General features: G+C 34.1%; 2 protein-coding genes across 4 annotated transcripts; both read right to left on the minus strand.

The window, feature by feature from the left end:
• Positions 1 to 3,863: 3,863 nt before the first annotated feature.
• LOC145824534 (F-box protein At5g07610-like) lies at positions 3,864 to 14,957 on the minus strand. Of its 3 annotated transcripts, none has more exons than XM_082924523.1 (2): positions 13,628 to 14,947; positions 3,864 to 4,067 (listed from the first exon to the last, which is right to left on the minus strand). In XM_082924523.1, the coding sequence occupies exon 1, from the start codon at positions 14,892 to 14,894 to the stop codon at positions 13,668 to 13,670; it is 1,227 nt and encodes a 408-aa protein (XP_082780649.1). In that variant the 5' UTR covers positions 14,895 to 14,947; the 3' UTR covers positions 3,864 to 4,067; positions 13,628 to 13,667. The 3 variants fall into 3 exon arrangements, with proteins under 3 accessions (XP_082780649.1, XP_082780646.1, XP_082780648.1); XM_082924520.1 differs by lacking the exon at positions 3,864 to 4,067 and adding an exon at positions 4,311 to 5,760 and having other exon boundaries at positions 13,628 to 14,957; XM_082924522.1 differs by lacking the exon at positions 3,864 to 4,067 and adding an exon at positions 8,918 to 9,314.
• LOC114257792 (F-box protein At5g07610) lies at positions 4,507 to 5,754 on the minus strand. The gene is made up of 3 exons (XM_082923148.1): positions 5,338 to 5,754; positions 4,809 to 5,249; positions 4,507 to 4,704 (listed from the first exon to the last, which is right to left on the minus strand). Exons 1-3 carry the CDS (start codon positions 5,752 to 5,754, stop codon positions 4,507 to 4,509), a joined length of 1,056 nt encoding a protein of 351 aa, XP_082779274.1.
• Positions 14,958 to 20,671: the final 5,714 nt, after the last annotated feature.

Below are 20,671 nucleotides of genomic sequence, written 5' to 3' on the forward strand. Positions count from 1 at the left end.
AAATATTTATAAAGGTAAAATTGTCCATAAAATACTTTAAATATGAAAATTAGGATTTGACAGATCAAATATCCAAATTAATAGGACTTATTGAAATATAAGAATATCTTATGGACTAATTGACATACAAGTATTTAAAAGATGATTTTCTAATAAATTCCCCTCAAAATTTTTATTAATTTTTAATTTATTTTTGAAAATTTTATTGATTTGTTATTTCTCTTTTGATTTCCTCGTTTGAAAGAAATTTTATTTTGACTTTTGCAATTTTAATATAAATAATTTGATATTTATATTTTTAATTTTGTTGCAATGTGATTTATCAATCATGTGTTGTTAACTTTTAAATTAAAAATTTTAACGTGTAAAACTAGAAGGATCAATTTTAAACAAACTATACAGACCACCGAGGTAGTTCTTATTGTTTGTTTTAAATTCTACTTCGGTCTATTTAATTTTTTACATGGTTTTTTTGTATTTAAAATTCAAACAATAAGTGACGAAGGGATGATCATATTGCAATAGAACTAATAAAGTTTTAATTGTTTAAATTAAAAGTACTGGGACTATACTTCATTTTAATCTAGACAGATTAATGGTGTAACTTATCCCCAATTGAAATTTGACTTTGGTTCTTATCCTTCAAGGAAAAAATTCGAAAACACAAAAAATACTCTTACAATTTTAACCCTGGATGATGTGGTTAATAGGTGTCAATTTTTTATTTATTTATTACACCTCTAATGATATAAGACCCAACTCTCTTTTGACATAATTATGATTGAATTTGTAGGTCTAAAAATATGAGTTTTTAACATTTCTCTTAAAACCAAATCAAACTATAAAAAAATTTGAAACCAAATTGACTGAACCTGTAAAACATTCGCCCTAAAATTTTGATTAAAAAAAAAAAAGAAGCTAAATTATTAATAGGTCCTACTTTTGAAACTTACACTAATTATCCAATAAGTTCTATTGATAAATTTAGCAATTTCTCTTATTTTTATGAATAAATTCATGACTTGTAGGTAAATAAGTCTAGTTAATAGGACTGATTGGTAAGTGTCTCTAAAATAAATAAATAAAAAAAGTTAAAAATCCAACTAGAATAGCCACTTCCCAAACCAAAGTATCAAATATATATAAATTATGACCCACTATACAAAACAATAGAAAAAGTAATATAACAACTTGTAATAACTTTTCGACTTTTTAGTTATGTTAGCTCATTGCCAAACAAGGCAGTAAAATATTTAACTATTTACAATAGGTAGCGAATTATATATGTATGTATATCTAAAAAATCTAGTTTGATTTGCAAATCAAATCCACAAGTATAAACCGCGGATTGAATAGTATGATTTGCTTATTTTTAGAATCGGGACCGAACTGTGTATTGAGAACTAAACTAAACCATAAGTTTTGGTTGTCATGGCAAATTCATGTGGCGTAAATAACCATTTTTTACTTTAGTTCTTATTATTAAAAGTGCACATTATTTGAATTGCTATGATTTAGAAATATTCAAAGATTAATTCATTATTGAGATGGGTCTCAATAGAAAGGGCAAAGGGCAAATTACATTAATGGTTCCTATAGTTTGGAGTTTGTGTCACTTTGGTCCCTGACTTTTCAATTGTTACATATTTGATCCTGAGTTTTGAATCTTGTTTCAAATAACGACAATTGAATATACTATTGCTTAATTTCAATGACAAAATCGTCAATTTGATAAAATATAAACTAATTTGATAAAAATAAATATCAAAAAAATATTTTTGAATATTTAAAAATTATATCTACCTACTAAAGATAAAATTATATAAAATTGATAAATCTTTTAAACATTTATATATTTATTTATTTATTTATATCAAATTAATTTTTATTATGTATTTGGATGATGATCATGTAATGGGCAGTTTTTAATTTCATTAAATTAGTTTCTATTTTTTTCAGAAGTCAAATATGGCGACAACTTTGATATCATTATTAAACCAATCCATTAAACCAAAAATCCAAAACTAAAAATATTTCATATATTAAATATATCGATTACACATTATAATTCTAACAACCACCCATTACATGGTTCATCATCCAAACACATAATAAAAATTAATTTTGTAAAATAAATAAATAAATAAATGTGTAAAAGATTTATCAATTTTATATAATTTTATCTTTGATGGGTAAAAATAATTTTTAAACTTTTAAAAATATTTTTTTGACATTTATTTTTGTCAAATTAGTTTATATTTTATCAAATTGACGATTTTGTCCTTGAAATTAAGTAATGGTATCTTCAATTGTCCTTATTTGGAACAAGATTCAAAATTCAGGATAAAATGTATCACAATTAAAAAGTTAGGGACCAAACTGACACGAACCCCAAACTATATGGACTATTAGTATAATTTGCCCCAATAGAAATGAGTGAGAGACATGGGAAGAGAAAAGCAAAAGGGGGAAGGGAAGAGAGAGAGAGAGAGAGAGAGAGAAAGAGAGAGGGGGGGTTGGGAGTGTGTTAGGGGTATTTATGTCCTATAAAAACCTGAATCGATGATATTGTAATTGTTTTTTGGTCTTCCATCTATATTGATATACGGGATAACATTTCCATTGAAATGATATGTCTTTCCCAAAATGCTAGTATTTATTTGCAATTTCCCCAAATATAAAATGATTATATTGACCCTAAAACCTTATTTTACAATTTTTTTTTAAAATTTAATTAGATCGAATTACATAATAAATATAACAACAATGCTAGAGTGCCACAATTTTTGTGGCCACAATGGCTCAAAACTATCAAAACGACGTCGTTTTGACAGTTTTGAGCCATTGTGGCCACAAAAATTGTGGCCCTCAAACATTTTCCTAAATATAAACATCACATGGCATTTTTTAGTGAAAATAACATTAAAGTGTAACTAAATCTCCATTAATCAAGTTGTACTAAATTGGCTATGACTTGTTTACTTATCGTGTCATTGTATTATGTTATAATTGATTTTGTATTGAAAAATGTTCAATTCTAATCCACTAAATTTGTATAGCGTTCGTATCATGTAGTGCATGTCATATAAAAATTCTCCTCCCCCATATGGTGTTTTTTTTTGTCACCCCTCCAAATGGGGTTTTTTTTTATTATTATTATTATTATTTTATTTTATTTCTGAATTGATTTCTAGGTTGTGCAGCTGATTTGGTTCTTCAATTGGGGAAGTGATAGTATACATAAAAATAAAAAAATTATACATGACATACACTTCAGAATTTTAGTTACAATAGTTCAGTATTAGTACACCAATTTGGGTTATAATAAAAACCAAATTGGATCATAATTAAAGACCTCAAAATTCTCATAATCAAGACTTCTCCGGTTCATAAGAGAACACCACAAAACCTCATAGTCAAGGTCATTTCATTTCATAACTAAACACCACAAAACCTCCCAGCTCAAACCAATTTGGTTCATTAAGAAATATATATATATATATATATATATCCATAGACACTTCGATTAACCAATCAAAACAAAGGCTCATAATCATACTCACCACAAACAAAGGATTCATAACTAAGATTACAAGTTAAAATTTTACCAAAAACTATTGTGGCTGAAATTTTGAATACATTTTTTATGTGCACCTTTTGTAGTGTGTATTATTTCCCGAATCAATTTTATATAATAAGACCAATTGTGTACTCCAACACATTCCGATGAATTCGTAAAAACAATCAAAACAAGTAATAAAATTGTAAATTATGGGAATGAAATCAAGAGAAAGCTTTACCTTGTTGCAAAACTTGAAGGGAATCAGACCAACTGGGCACAGACACATCAAGACTCTCAGATATAGAATGAGAAAGAAATGAGAGAGAAAAGTATCAAAATAGAAAGTTAGCTTCTTGTTTATTCTTCGACTTTGTCATACATTGGTCTACAAGATGAACGGGAAAGGAGAGAAAATTCAAAGAAGGCACTGCACCTTACTTCCATATAGCAACAAAACATGCACTACATACGGCAATGATGGAACAATATTGCTTGTCTTGCTAACCTGTCAGCATGCGAACAATAAGACCTATGTGCAATATTATGAGGTGAATTGTACGAGTTTTAGATTGTTCTTCCCTTATTTCTTCATTATGTAATATTCTATCGACTCTAAACCTCTTTGATATGGTTCGATGTCAATTCCCACAGCTACCTATCTTTCAATTGGTCTTAGAAATTTTCATATAAAGAACTGGCTAAAAAACTAAAACATCAAAAACAAGGATAATTATTTGACTCAAGCATAAATCCCCAAATGAGAGAGCATCACTAACATTCACAAGGAAGAAGTACATGAAGAGCATAGCTTAAACATTGTAGAATTCTTTAAAAAAAAAAAATTAAATAAATAAATAAAATAAAAATTGAGTATTGCAAAAGCTTTAGGACAAGAACAAGCTTAAAAAAGGCACATCTGATCTGTTCCAAGATGTAGGACATGCTCAAACAATGGACAGGCTTTCATCTAATTCATAAACATACTTAAAAGCATACGCACAAGAAATGTGCTTGTAACCAGGACATTCATAAAAGCCAGTTCGGTAATCGCAGAGCACCTTCACTGTCTTGCACTTCAGATTATAGGAAACAATTTTGCCAGGAATAGATAACACCAACGTAAAATCTTTTTCATTCGCTCCCTTCACAACACATAGCACAGCAATTTTCCTAATGATGGGCGGTCACACATGTGTCTGCTTCTCTCTATCTCAGGAAAAAGAGATATTATGGGACTAAGATTGACCTGGTACTTCTCAATCCAATAACAGTAGTTCCTCTCCATCTCAAGAATTCTGAATCCCATATCACAGCACTGAACAAGAAGTAAATGGCCACAGCATTCTCCAAAATACCAAACTCTCTCTTCGGAGAGAATTTTAGGGTTTAAAGGCATTCGAGTTCCTATTAGCTTCTCAGCATCAACATCAAATCGAATGTAAACGTTATCGTAACTCATCCAATGAATTGAACCATTCCAAAATACCTTTTTTGCGAAAGGGTAACCTGGTGGTGCAGCGGCACGCATGTGTGTCCAAGAAGTGCTCTCCAAAGAGTATATGTCAATTAAGTAAAAGCAGCCGTCACTATTCCTAATGTAACTTACCAATACAACAATGTAGTGAGGTGATTTTGAAGGATCAAAAGCCAAATAACCACCAAACATAGAACTCAAGAAAACACCCAACTTTGTTATGAAATGGTATAGAAGATGTCATGGTGCCACCACCATGATAGGGAAGTACTGTGTATTTCTAGGTGGTCGGGTTACAAACAATGAAACACGTTGGGCCATTCAAGCATAATAGTAAGCCTTTGCAAGAGTCTTCAATCCTAAATGTACCAGACCCATATCCAACACCATCAAGAAGTGACGAAGTCGGAAGACTATGGTGTTGGCCGTGAAGTGAGACAGACTTGACTTTTTCATCGTCAAATGATGTAACAGGGTTGATGAATAGTCCTGAGAACAAGGCACTGGGATATCGGTTAGAGTGGTTGCGAGAAAATGGTGAATTGGAGATTAGGGAGAACCAATCCTTAGACACGCACTTGAATCTGATGACAAACTTTGCCGGCACACAGGTAAGGATCTCTGTTAGAATATCTACATTGCTGCCAATTAATTCTGTTGCCGGTGTATGTTCCGATGAATTGTAGCCAATAACTAGTGTTCCTTTACTGTTGGTCATTTTTCCCTGTGCATAACCCAGAACAAGAACAGAGAATACGCATCTCCATCAAACTAAGTTAAATTTCAGCCAAATTTTAGTTAAAAAATTACTTTTTCTATTTTAACTAATTACAAATTAATGCCACTGCTAGAATTCCTTTTAGTCAAGCATTTTCCTTACAACTATGATGAGTTTTGGTCACTATTATAATTCATTACAGCAATCTCCCATCCTTCACCAAATCTAGTGTCAAATTTGAATTTGATGACAATGACTCCAATTATTTCATCAAATTTGTATCAAATCAAGTTTTAACCGAACTTTTCATCAAATCAAGGCAAAAATAAGTTTTTCACCAAATTTGATGAAACAAACTTTCGGGGATAAGCATGGAATTTTTAAGAGTTGGGCATCACTTCAGTGGCTCGTAAGGCCCACTACAAGTCTTGTGTCGATGATCCAAACTGTTCATTTCATAAGATCTTTTGCATATATCATCTATGAAAAAAATTAGCTCAATCCGATAATCGTAATATTTTCCTTTACCGTGTTTGTCTCAAAAAAATATGAGTGGTCTATTTTAAAAAACATACTCATTGTCCATTTTTTCGGAAACAAACATGATAAAATGAAAAGGTTACCATTATCCGATTAAGATAATTTTTTTCATGGATGATGATATACACGGAGGTCCCTACATGAACGGTTCGGATCATTGAAACATAACCTGTAGCAGGCCCCACGAGCCCCTCAAGTTCTCATTTCTAGTTCTCTCAAGTTGAGATTTGAACTTGAGAAGCCAAACCCAATTTTCAAAATGGATTTGATGAAATTTTTTAAGTGAGGATTGGAGCATTCAAAATTTTTCATCAAATTTCACCAAATCAAGCTTTTACTTAAATTTGATGAAAAAGCAGTTGGAGCATCCCATATCATATCAAATAACTAATTTTTCACCCAAATTTGATAAATAAATAAGCTAAAAGAATGAACTAATTGTATAGTGAGATCTAATCTATAGGTCAAAACTTTTAAAAACTAAGAAAAACTATTTGTGAGATTTATTAGTTTTCTTGTAAAATACTTCTTTTGCAATGCTTATACAAGAAATTATGTTAAATTAGTAATGTATCAAAACTATGGATTTTATACACATATATGTTGGCCCCTCCCACAAAAAATTCCTAGTTTCGCCCCTGCTGGCAAATGCTGTAAAGTGTATGCTTTTCTTTTCTGGCAATGGTTATGGTAAGATCATTTGGTAAAGTGTCTCCCAGAAAATTATGACAACCAAAGAGTGACTTTGCCGAAATTAGTGGGAAATGTTAATTTGGTATGGTATTTCCAAAAAAATCAAAGTGACTTCACAAATTGTTAAATTTGTTAAAAGTATCCAACGAACTGATCATATGTTCGTAAGACACACCCTTTTAAACTGAACTCAAAAATTAGCACAACCATTATCCTTATCACAGCCAAAGAAAAATGCCCAAAAATACCATCAATACACGATATCTCGATGGAACTTCTCTACTCTAGAAGTGAATTAGGACTGCAGAAAATGAACCTCTAAAGTACATGACATGATGAGTGAACATGTACAAGAAGAAAAAGATCACCCACACTGTCTTGGTTTCATCTGACCCTAATTCACATATCATAGAGTTGATGCGAACATATCTTAAAAAACTAACAGATCATTCTTTGTAAAAACTAACAGATCATTCTTATAGAGTTGGCGACGACAATAGCCAACGCAAATCGGTGATGTTCGTTTTCCGTTGATGGCAGACCACAATTTACACAAACACTTGAAGAGAGGCAGAAGTGAAGAGGCGTGAAAGGGAAGAGGCCTGCCCTAAACTTCCAGAGTTTCCTTTGCTTTGGTGACGACAATAGCCAACACAAATCGGTGATGTTCGTTTTCTGTTGATGGCAGACCACAATTTACACAAACACTAGAAGAGAGGCAGAAGTGAAGAGGCGTGAAGGGGAAGAGGCCTGCCCTAAACTTCCAGAGATTCTTTTGCTGTGTCATTTGCTTTAAATGTTGGGGATAGGGGTGCTCATGGGCCCATCACCAGCCCAATTAAGCTCGATATTTGTAAGATTAGATTGAATTAAAATTTTAAATTCATTTAATTTTTAAATTGGATTTAGGATGATAAACTTTAGCTTATACCTGCCCAGTGTTTTAAAAAGCGCGCTTAGGCGCGCGCCTAAGCTCAAGGCGCAATGAGGCGCAGCCTTGCGCCTCGAACAGGTCGAGGCGAGGTGCAGCTTAGGCGCTAAGGCGAGAGCTATTTTTCGAGGCGCGAGGCGCGGGCTTCATGGGCTTTACCCTTTTTTTTTTTTTCAAAAAAAAAATAAAAAATAAAAAAGTGCTTTTTTTGTGGGCATGCCTATAGGGATTCAAAACTTTTCAATATAAAATGACCAAATGTGGTCAAAAGAGAGCAAAAAGTGATACCTATTATATAATATATAATATACTTATATATAATATATAATATATAATTGATTCATATATATATATATATAATATTACATAATACCTATAATATCTATTATATAATATATAATATACTTATATAATATATAAAATATAATATATACTTATTTATAGTAATAAAAAAAATAAACACATGTATGTAAAATAAAATAAAAAAAATTAGTTAAAACACATTATGTAAAAAATGTAATAAATAAATAAAATAATATATATATTAAAAAAATTAATTATTTTTTTTCTTCTTCTCTTCTCTTCTTATTAAAAAAATTAATAATATACATATTAAATACTTTCTATGTTGAAAATTGTGTTATATTAATATTTTGCTTAACATTTATAACTTGCGCCTCGCTTTGGTGAGGCGCGCGCCTCGCCTCACGCCTCGGCGCTCAGGCTCCAGGTGACCTTGGCGCCTCGATGCGCCTAGGGCTTTTTAAAACACTGTACCTGCCTAACTCGCTTATTTATAAAACATTAATATTAATTTTATATTATTTAATTATAAAATTAACTAGACAAATAATAAAAATATAAGAAAAGTATATATATTTATTTTTATTGGGTTAATAGGGTCGATTTGGAATTAATTTTTTTTTTAGATAACAACCAAGAAACTTACAAGATAGAGAAAGAATAAAAAAAAAATAGAATAAATCCCATAAGCCCAAATAAAGAAACCTACGCAAACAACAAAAACTTGCCGCGAAAAAAAAACTAGCAACCATGGGTTGCCAAAGCACATGAACACCCACAACAGTAATGGGTAACCATTATGGGTATTTATAATCCCAAAATTTAAGACCGATGAAAGGAGAAAGCACTCTTTGTGTTAGAATTACATAGAAGCTTTCAAACTCTTCTCTGTATGCATAAAAACCCAAATCTACTACATGACAATAAGTGTATTTGGAGCTTATCGAAAAAGCGTCAGAAAGTCATTGAATGGGCGTCGGGAATCTTTAGAGAGGAAGTCTCGTACCCTTCTTCATAGGATTGTCACAAAGTCATTGGAGGGGGTATTGGGAATCTCTGGAGATAGAAAGTCGTGCACCCCTCCATGAGATTTCTGTGTCGATAAGTAACTAATTAGTTGAGAGAAGCGAGAGTGAGAGTAGCTAATGTAAAAATATATATACGAATATTAAAGCGTGTAATGTGAAAATATACACATGACTATTAAAGTGCTTGTTAAATAATATATGTATGTGTGGGATCATATATAAAAAAACTAGTGAAAAAGCACATTCTTTGCGCTTGGCGTGTAAGACTACTAGACAATTCCTTTTATAAAACAATTCAAAGTTAATAAAAATTGAAAATGAAAAAAAATAAAAAAAAAAAAGGAAAGAAAGAAAGAAAGAAAAATCTTGCACCTTCAAGGCTTTCTAATTTCATCAATTGTCTCAGAAACCAAACAAAAATTAGTGAAAAAAAGGCATAAAAAAATAAAATAAAATAAAAATTGGCACGGTAATATATTGAAGTTTGTTAAAGGAAAAAACCTTTTCAAAGATTTGCAAAATAAAAATATAATGACCTTACAAGAATTGTTGTGGATTTAATCAGGAACATGAAAGTCTTAAAAGCTAAACACATTTTTATGTCTACATAAAAATGCCTTTTGAAAAGGGGCCTTTTTACAATATACACTTGTTCTTTTTTTTTTTTAATGTATATTATATGTAAGTTATGATAATTTATATCATTGATATCACAAACGTTATAGTTAAATTACTTAACAACTAGTTGATTGCTTGCCAAAAAAATTGGATGCGTGGTAATAATGAAATTAATGACCAAAAAAATAATGGAATACTATTAATTGGCAAGTAGTTTAATGAGAACATTCTAGATAAGTAACTAATTAGTTTTCGATGAAGAAATGCAGTTTATATAAAAGCCAAGCAACTTACAAGATAATGAAAAGGAAAAAAATACAACAAAGCCCACAAATCCACATAAAGAACCTACTCAAACTACAAAAAGCCGCAAAAGAAAATAATTAAAAAAGCAACGATTTTGAAAACTTCCAATCTTTTTACAAACGTAGTGTGAAAAAATAAGATTTTTATCAAACTTAAAACCAAACCCATCGTCGTCGTTGTTGTTGCTCAAACTCCACCGTTGCCATCTCGATCATCAATAATTGTGAGAATATTAGGTTTTATGTATATATGATATTATATATATATATATATATATATATATATATTGTATATATTAGGGATTGCTTCATTTTCAGTCCTAGGTTAGATTGTTATATAAACCGATATACTCTTGTATTACAAACACAATTGAATATATGAATTTAAGTGTTTTCCCTAGTCTGATGGCCCGAAGAAATTGTTAGCACGTAAGAGGTTTCGATCCCTCCAATACCCAAGGCCTTGCCCCTAGGCCAATTCTGGGAGAACTATAGAAACAACAACACCATCTTACAAAATCTATTGTTTTAGATTTATTAACATGAACCCAATTACAAAATAAGAAAGCAATCTCTCTCCTATATGGGAAGTAAACTATGGATGGATTATGTAAATCAATTGTATGTCAGCCTTAATCGACCAATCAAAACCTAATCAATTATGATGTTTCCCGACGCCAATTTCAAAACCGTGAAGTGAAACGAGTAAACCAAGCCCTCTTTGGTGATCAGATCAAAAGATGATAATTGAGTTAATGTATTACAATGGCCAAAATTGGACTCATAGGGCTCATAGGGATGCAATAGTACTGCAGGCGGTGGAAATCAACAATGGATGAACTAAAATGTGAAAATGGAAGATGCTAACTGTCATAATGGAATGTTAAAGACTAAAATGAGATGCTGATCAAAATACGACCCTAAACGTACCAAAACTTACAGCTACCAGAAGTTGACAATCGAACTTAGCACAGGTCATCCCAAACATACTCGTCTTTTTTTTACATCATATTTTAGCCAAAAAGCCAAAAAGTTCCTAAAATAACCTATTCCCAAACGAGGTCAGTTTACCAAATTCCAACCCTCACTAAGTGAAGAGACCAAGTTGAGCCTTCCAAACTTGAACACGGTTTTTAAATCGCAATTGCATGTTAAATCAAATTATACCAACGTAGTATTTGTGCTTCTCTATTTCTTCTCTTTTTATATATTTTTATTTTTTTAATAATTGTTGTTTACACCATTCTGAACACAATTATTGGTTCCTATGTAAACTAAAACCTTACATCTCTTGATTTTTTAAGGAAATTCATTTTATTCTGAAAGAACTAGTGAGGTAGCATGGACTTACAAGATCTTTTTCATAATTTTTTACTTATTCCCTATAAACATTTTACAAAAGAAGAAACCTAGTCTCTCTCCTGTCCTCACAAGAGAGAACTACTAATAATTAATGACAGTTGCAAACAACGGATTGCTTCAATATATTCTACTCCTTCCTAGAGCATTAAAAACTGTTAGAATAGTAGAGAGAGAGAGAGAGAGAGAGAGAGAGAGAGAGAGAATAATATGTATTATATTGAACGAATTGTATTGAATGAATTGCCCTATACAATAGAAGACATATATATGTATATATATATATATATATATAGGCTGAGAGAGTATCCTACTAGAAATCTAACTATGATAAAGAGTATCATATAAGAGACTTAACTATGGCAATACCTAATATATCTAGGAAATCAATACCTAATATATGTAAGAAAATATACCATATATACATTAACATTACCCTTCAAACTCAAGGAGGATAAACATCTTGAGTTTGGAGAGAGAAACTAAAATATGAATAAAACTAAATAAAATAAAAGGCAAATAGATTGCAAAATTCGAACGGGAACGCAAAGGCGCTTGAAATAGATCAGAGGCCGGAACTAAAGCTGGGAGACAGTTTATGGTTGTGTCGAACCATTGTAGGAACTAGCTGAAACTAATGCCAGGACAATTTAAGGTCATGCCAGACCAATATAGAAACTAGCTGGAACTAATGTCAAGAGACAGTTTATGATCGTGTCGGACCATTGTAGGAATTGGCTGGAACCAATGCCAGGACAGTTTAAATGGGTCATGCTGGACCAATGTAGGAACTAACTGAAATCAATGTCGGGCCAGTTTACGAGGTCATGCCAGACCATTGTAGAGACTGGATGTTGAATCAGTAAGCGTGGCACACACATAACTTATGACGTGGTGTTGAACGATGATGGCAACAGATGACTGAGTACGCAAGGAGGCGGCTTGGATAGTACGCCAGGGGGCGAGTTTGGTGGTGCACCACAGAAAGCGGCTTGGATTGTGCGCCAGAGTGTGCGGCTTGGATTGTGTACCAGAGAGGGGCGGCTTGGGTTGTGCGCCAGAGAGTGCGACTTGGATTGTGCACCAAAGGAGGCGGTTAGGTGGTTTGCATGGTGTATAACAATGTTCACCATGATATAAGTATAATGCCCCCCTCAAACTCAAATAGGTTTGAAGATAGAAACCAATTTGAGATTGAAGCGGAGAGAAAGATAGAGTAGAGGAAAAAAAAATGAATTACCAGTAAAAAAAAAAAGAAAAAAAATATATGATAGAGATATTTGGAGTAGGAATAAACCAGCGGATAGAGGAAGAGATCACCACAAAGCGATACTGAAAGAAAAACATGACAGCGAAATAGGTTGAGGTCCGGCGGGCGACCAAGGCAAGGCTGTCACCCGTCGGTAAAGCGAAATTACTAGGCACTTAACCTAGTTCTGATACCATATTAGAATAGTGGAGAGAGAGAAAATAATATGTATTGTATTGAACGAATTGTATATTATCAATTGTCCTATACAATAGAAGTCATATATATATAGGCTAAGAAAGAGTATCCTACTAGAAATCTAACTATTACAAAGAGTATCATATAAGAGACCTAACTATGGCAATACCTAATATATCTAGGAAATAAATACCTAATATATGTAGTAATATATACCATATATACCATATATATAGTAATATATGTAGTAATATATACCATATATATATTAACAAAACCAATTCCACCCAACTACATCATAACTAGGAGATTAAAACCAGGAAGTGAATGAGCTTAACTTACCCTCTTTGGTAATCAGAACAATTTAAATGATACTTGAGTGAATGAATTACTGTGGTCAAAACAGGGCTCACATATAAAGCAACAAAATTGATAATCACAGTGATGCTCTATTACTGCAGGAGCTATGCTATGTACATCAGTTGTATTTCAACCCTAATTGATGAATGAGGAATCGATTTGTAATGCAAACTTAAAACAGAATCTAAACATCAAAAGATGATCGTAGCATAGCATCACAGACCAAGAAACTAACAATAACAAATACTTAAACAGATAGAAATATAGAAAAGTTTATTGAGGGACATACCATCTGCTGAAGAAAGAAGTAGAAACATAGAGGACAATGATCAAACAGGTGATAGGCTTTCAAAGAATTGATAAGTAGGACTCCTCCAAGTTAATACCCAATCATCAAGATCATCTGTTGATAAATCAGGAAGCTCCTTCAATGTCTTGGACTTGACATTATAAGAAATAACTTTGCCCTGGATAGCTAACACCAGTGTAAAATCTTTTTCATTTGCTCCCTTCACGACACAAAGCACCTTAAATCCAGAGCATTTGATTATGGTTTCGCGTTCTGTCTTAGGAAATACAGATAAAATGGGTCTAAGATGGACCTGGTACTTCACAATCCACTCACAGTAATCCCTGTGCATCTGAAGGATTCTGAATCCCATAGCACAACGCTGAGGAGCCTGAATAAGAATCAAATCGCCACCACATTCTCCAAAATACCTGAACTTATCAAGAGAAAGGATTTTAGGGTTTCGAGGCCATGGGGTTTGTATCAATTTCTCTTCCTCAACCTCAAATCGAGCATGAACATTCTCATAGCTTATACCCTGAATTGCTCCGTTCCAAAACACGCTGAACATGAATCGCAAACCTCGCTGTTCAGGCACAGAAATGTGTTTCCAAGACGAAGTCTGGGAACTGTAAATTTGAATTTCAACCCAGTGTCCATCATTAACATAGCTGTCACTAAACAATAAAACTTTATAGTGAGGCGATTTCGAAGGATCAAAAGCCAAGAAAGCACCAGCATTTTTACGATACGATTCAGATGAAGTGGGACCAATATCAGGAAGAAGTGAGAATTTCTTTGTGGTGAGATTACAAACAATATATGGGGGTTTTCTGAAACCATTAGAGCACAAGATTAAACCATTGCAAGAGCGTTCAATCCTAATTGTACAACTTGATACAACGACACCATCGAGAAAGGAGAGTGTGGGAAGAAGAGTTCGGTGTCCAGCAATTGATACGGACTCGAGTTGTTCTTCGGGAGACCAACGTTTTGAGTAGAAATAAAAGGCTGAAATGGAGGAGGAGGAGGAATGGTGATTTCGGCGAGAGTGGTCGGAGGCGAATTGGGAGTCGGAGATGAGAGAGAGCCATTGCTTTGAGACCGACTTGAATCTGATTAGGGATTTTGCTGGGACTCGGATTAGGATCTCTGTTAGGAGATCTGAATTGTTGGCAATTAATTCAGCAGCGAATGAATGTTCCGAGGAAGTACAGCCGATGATAAGCTTTCTTCTGCTTCTTCTTCTTTTGCTGTATGCTTTCATGCTTCAATTTTGACTCTGCAAGAATAGAGAATGCCCTAGGGTGGGGAACGACTTTTATAAACAATCTTCCTTGCTGGGGATGGCGTTAATTTCACATCAATTATGCCGTACGTTTCGTGAATAGGTGAACACGTAAGCGATTTTCATTGCCACTGTAGTATAAAAAAAAAATTCAACAAATCAATATGCACGCTCTTTTCATTTAAAAATATTAATCTTTTATTTTATTTTTTATTATTTTAAAATATAAATTTATTTTTAAAAATTAAGAACTAAAATAATATAAATTTTTTATTTTGTCATTTTTTAAAATCGACATTAGACAAAATTATACTATCAAAGAATATTTTTGAAAGTTAATATTTTTAAAGTGTAATAATTATAATATCAAAAAAGTTAGAATATCTAAAAATAGACTAATATTTTGAAATGGAAAGAATACTTTTTTTTGTACATTTTTCTTAAAAAGGGAAAAACGTTAATTTCCAAACAAGCCCTAATATACCAGAATATATCGAGATTAAAATAGGATTTGACTTCTCTCCGCCTTTATTTGATATGTGGATTGATTTTTTTAATTTTTTTGACTTTTTACTAATTTTAGGCTTGGTTTGGCATCTACTATATAATCCATCTTTTTATCTTTTTATCTTTTTTCCATCATATCACCTCTCTACTTTTCTGCATATCTTTTCATAAAAAGACAAAAAGTACACTTTTTTAGGACACTCCAAACCAACCCTAAGGGCTAAAAAGTATCTCTTTGGGACTACCAATTTACACCTTGGTTGGCGTTAATTATAGGTTACTACTTGCTTGTTTCTAGCCACATGTGCTTAGGTTCACTATTGGAATCATATAAATATAAATTATTCATGAAAATTCCTTTGGTAGGTTGGGTTGGAAAGTTAAAAGGTTAAAATAGTCATAAAAAAATAAAATAAAATAAAAAATTACTAAGATACAATATCACATATAAATTAGGAGTTGTTTGGGACGATCTAAATATGTGTATTTTTTGACTTTTTATGAAATATGGGTTAGATTTGGATTGGGTTGGAAGTGATGTGTTAGAGAGGTGATGTGACTTAAGTAAGATGATGTGAGTTAAATAGGGTAGTGACTTTTTAACTTTTTTCGAACATGCCAAACCAAGCTTTATAATCATTTCATTTTTTCTCTTATAAAAATTTTAAAAAGGGGTCAAAAAAATCCAATTCAAACGAGAATTTTTAACCTAAACTAAAATAATTAAAAAGTCAAAAGGTCAACTCACTTCCTAAATGAAGCCAAAATAAGCAAACATTGGTATAATATGCTGTAGGAAGCCAGATTCCCTCTTGTCCATAATCTAGATTAGAGGGTGTTGCTTGAACCCGTAGAATTTATCATGAGAGTGCTGCTATTAGCACTTACCTTTTTTCTTTGGACCCTCCATCTCTTTTATTTTTTTTTATTCCAATTTTATCCAAATATGAAGTTATATTTTTAACCTCATCCCTAACATTCTAACCATAATTTTCCAAACCCTAACCCTAACCCTAACCCTAACCCTTCCCATCACTTTCGGTCATTGCCTACCCTTCCCATCACTGTTTGCCATGATCTCCGATTGATTATGGTGACACTTCATTCCAACACAGTGGTGTTTCTTCAAAGAAACAATAATTCAATCCAAAAAAATTGACAAAGAAAAAACAAACCCCCTTTCTGTTCTCTCTCTACCTATTCCCTATACTTAGATCCCCGTAATGGCCACCAACAAACCCATCATCATCACTCCCTCCTTCATCTTCTTCTTCTTCATTCTCTTCAATTCTCAACAGTCCAATCTCAACCCAGACTGCTCCAATCGTTGGATCCACATTCGAAACCTCCCTATCCAATTCAACCTTGACCTCCTCTCTACTTGCTTCAATTTCCCTCTCTTCATTGACTTCTGCCACTACCTACCCAACCATGGCCTTGAACCCAAGACCCATAACCATAGCCACAGCTGGTTCCACACTGACCTATTCATGCTCAAACTCATCTTTCACCGCCGCATGGCGAGACTTGCATGGGATTTCAGCCAACCCATCTCGATCGATCAACCACCCATTTTCTATAATGCCCTCAAAATAATACATATAAACCCACATTCTTGACATGCATAGACATAAGAGAATAAAGCATATTTCTATTTATCAGAGTATTCATTACAGAAGTATTACATGTTGACAATAAAAGTAAATGCCCTATGGGCTTACAACTTTCCAAGCCAACACTTGGTTACAAAAAGAGATTACTAACTCCTACACATTAAGCCCTTGGCTTGAATTTACATATATTGCCCAAATAACAAAACAACCAAAAGAGTCTTCAACTCCCAAGACCTTCCAAGCTATGACCTTGGAGGTGGCATGTCACCTGCACCTGAAAATGATGTCCCATATAGGGTGAGTCAATGCCCAGTAGAGATATACTAAACCAGATATGAGCAATGACTAAAACATTAGCATATGATAAATGGCCAACACTTGCGAACCAGCTTATAACCCAATATAGTTCCATGACAATTATGTACATGTTTCAGCCCACTATCTTTTACTTAACCAATTCAATTCATAAATATGGCTCAGAACCTGGCCAAACAATTAGATGAGATAACAACTCATATAACAACACTTCCAATAACCACAATTCAATGAGACTATGGCTCATATAAAAACACTTCAATAAGTCAATTAATACATATATTCGCTGTATTAATGGAGTCCATCCCCTATCTCCTCCCAAATAGGTTTGAAAGTCCATCCCCTATCTCCTCTCAAACCATGGAGTCCATCCAATATCTCCTCTCAAATAATATACATATACAATGTATTTAAACACTCATCATATACAATGATCAATCAATACACATATTCGATGTATTATTCCAAACATCATAGTCAATGACATATTCCAGATGATTAGTTTCAGTTTTCCCTAATCAACATACAGTGTCTACAACAATCAAGACTATCCTCCACCGATAGTCCAAGCGGTTATCTCTAAACAGATAATAAATGCATCAACAGATATAATATCAACATTTTCATAGGTGAGTGATTAATTAATCTAACTACACCATTCAATCTCATAATTCTCCAATTTCATGAATTTCAACTCAATTTCATATTTCCACAAATTAATTATTCAAATTAATTATTCAACACAATTAGGGCAATTTCCCCATTTCTCAAATATTGATCCTCAGACCAAATTCCACCAATTTGACTTACAAACTCATATTCCCAAAGCCTTTTATGCACATAGAGCTTCAAAACACAAAACCCCTCTTTATATAATTACGAATCAAACCCTAACTTTTTCCAAAATTACCAAACAACACCATTTAATCAAAATGACTAAAATTTATGACAAAACTCATAAGATGGAGTGGGGTATCCCTACTTTAATTTTTGGAGCTCAAAGGACGAGAGAGGTGAAGCTCAAAGTGCTCCAAATCCACAAATTTTCAGATTAAAGTGAAGCCCTCACGTCCCTCTATCTTTCTTACAAAGAGATTAGGGTAGTAACATTCTAGAAGTAGATGAAACCCTAGAGAGAATGTATGTGTAGAGAGAGAGAGAGCTGAATCTAGGGTTTGAGATGTAAAGTGTATCAAAAAGTCATGAAGGAGACTGCTGCTACCAACTGATATATCCGAGGCTCGCTCGAGCGAAGGAGTGGTCGCTCGAACGACCAGACATAAAGAAACCTCGCTCAAGCGTAGAAAGCCTCGCTCGAGCCAACAATTCGAAGCTTCAGGTCTGCAACCCAGAAGCACGCTCGAGCGAAGAAAAGCTCGCTCGAGCGAAGAAACCCAAAACATACAGCTCACTGGCTCGACCGAAGGAAAGCTCGCTCGAGCCAAGAAATGCAATTGTCAGGTCCAGAACCAGACGCAAACGCAAGCTCGAGCGCAAGACTTCTCGCTCGAGCCACCAGACTCAACACTCAACTCTGGCTCGAGCGAAGGAACCCTGGCTCAAGCGAAGAATCTAAAACACAGAGCTCGCTCGAGCGACAAAAGCCTTGCTCGAGCGAAGAAACAAAATTCTGGGCAGCAACCATTGGTTTAAACTCACTACCAACCTGTAACAAACCTGCCCAACACATCCCAAAACTCGAATATAAAGAATTAAAGGATGACAACAAGATATATAACAACCAACACCACGGAACCTAAGTCCGGAATACAACAACCAAATGGGAAAAATCGGGATCGCTATAACCTCCCCCCTTAAAGAATTTCGTCCCCGAAATTAGATACAAGTTTCAAAAACATGATTTTTCAACTCTCAACAACAATACAATTCAATACTTAACATCTTGACCCATTACCGGTCATCCTATCTCTTTTCAAGAGGCAATACACAATATAATTTTCAACATGCATTATCAACATGCATTCCTTTGAATTTCGACAAGTTTCAATATCATAATCCACAATTCCAAAACATATGCAACGTTAATAACATACTTGCATTTCTACAACACATTTAACATACACAATGTTAAAATAAACTTCCATTCTCAAGGCATACTCAACCTTCACAATATTTCCATAAACCAAAACATATACAATGTTTTACAACTTTAGACATATTCAATATTCTTAAAGTTTATCAATACAACAAAATTCCCAATACATGGTTAAACATTAACAAACAAGTCCGGATATTTCTCACGGACATTCAACTCACATTCCCAAGTGGCTTCCTCAACCCCGAGATGTTTCCACAAAACTTTTACCAAAAGTATCGTCTTGCCTTGCAAGACCTGTTCCCGCCTATCTAAGACCTGCACCGGTCTCTTCTCATACGAGGCATCCTCATCAACCTCTAAGTCAGTCCAATCCAATACATAAGACGGATCCGGCTCGTACTTCCGAAGCATACTAACATGAAACATGTCATGCACTCCGGAGAACTACGACGGTAAAGCTAAACGGTAGGCAACCTCGCCAATCCTCTCAAGGATCTCAAAAGGGCCAATAAATTGAGGGGACAACTTCCCACTCTTCCCAAACCTCATCAAACCCTGCCTAGGTGATATTTTCAAAAAGACGTGATCATCCACCTCAAATGACAAAGGCCTACTCCTACGATCGGCATAACTCTTTTGGCTACTCTGGGCTGTAACAAGCCTCTTACGGATAAACTCAACTTTCTCCGTCGTTTCCCGCACCAACTCCAGGCCCAACAAGGGTGCATCACCCACCTCGGCCCAACAAACTGGAGACCTACATGGTCGGCCATACAAGGCCTCAAACGGTGCCATACCAATACTCGATTGGAAACTGTTGTTGTAGGCAAACTCCAGCAAGGGCAAGTGTCTCTCTCACGACCCACTAAAGTCAAGGACACAACCTCGAAGCATATCCTCAAGGATTTGTATAGTACGCTTGGACTGCTCGTCAATTTGGGGATGATAAGCCATGCTAAAGGTCAATCTAGTGCCCAAGGCACTCTGCAAACTTTGCCACAACCTAGCAGTGAAACGAGGATCTCTACTTGAGACGATCGATACTGGGACCACGTGCAACCTCACTATGTCCCGAACATACAAGTCAGCGAGATGATCTACCGAATCTCTCACACGCATAGGAATGAAGTGCACCGACTTAGTCAACCGGTCTACAACCACCCAAATAGCATCACTACCCCGCTGAGTCCTCGGAAGACCTACAACGAAGTCCATCATGACATGCTCCCACTTCCACTCGGCAATAGGCAAGGGTTGTAACA

The sequence above is a fragment of the Camellia sinensis genome, chromosome 4 (genome assembly GCF_055761805.1).
Source record: "Camellia sinensis isolate YWXY chromosome 4, ASM5576180v1, whole genome shotgun sequence".
In the NCBI taxonomy this organism is placed as follows: Eukaryota; Viridiplantae; Streptophyta; class Magnoliopsida; order Ericales; family Theaceae; genus Camellia; species Camellia sinensis.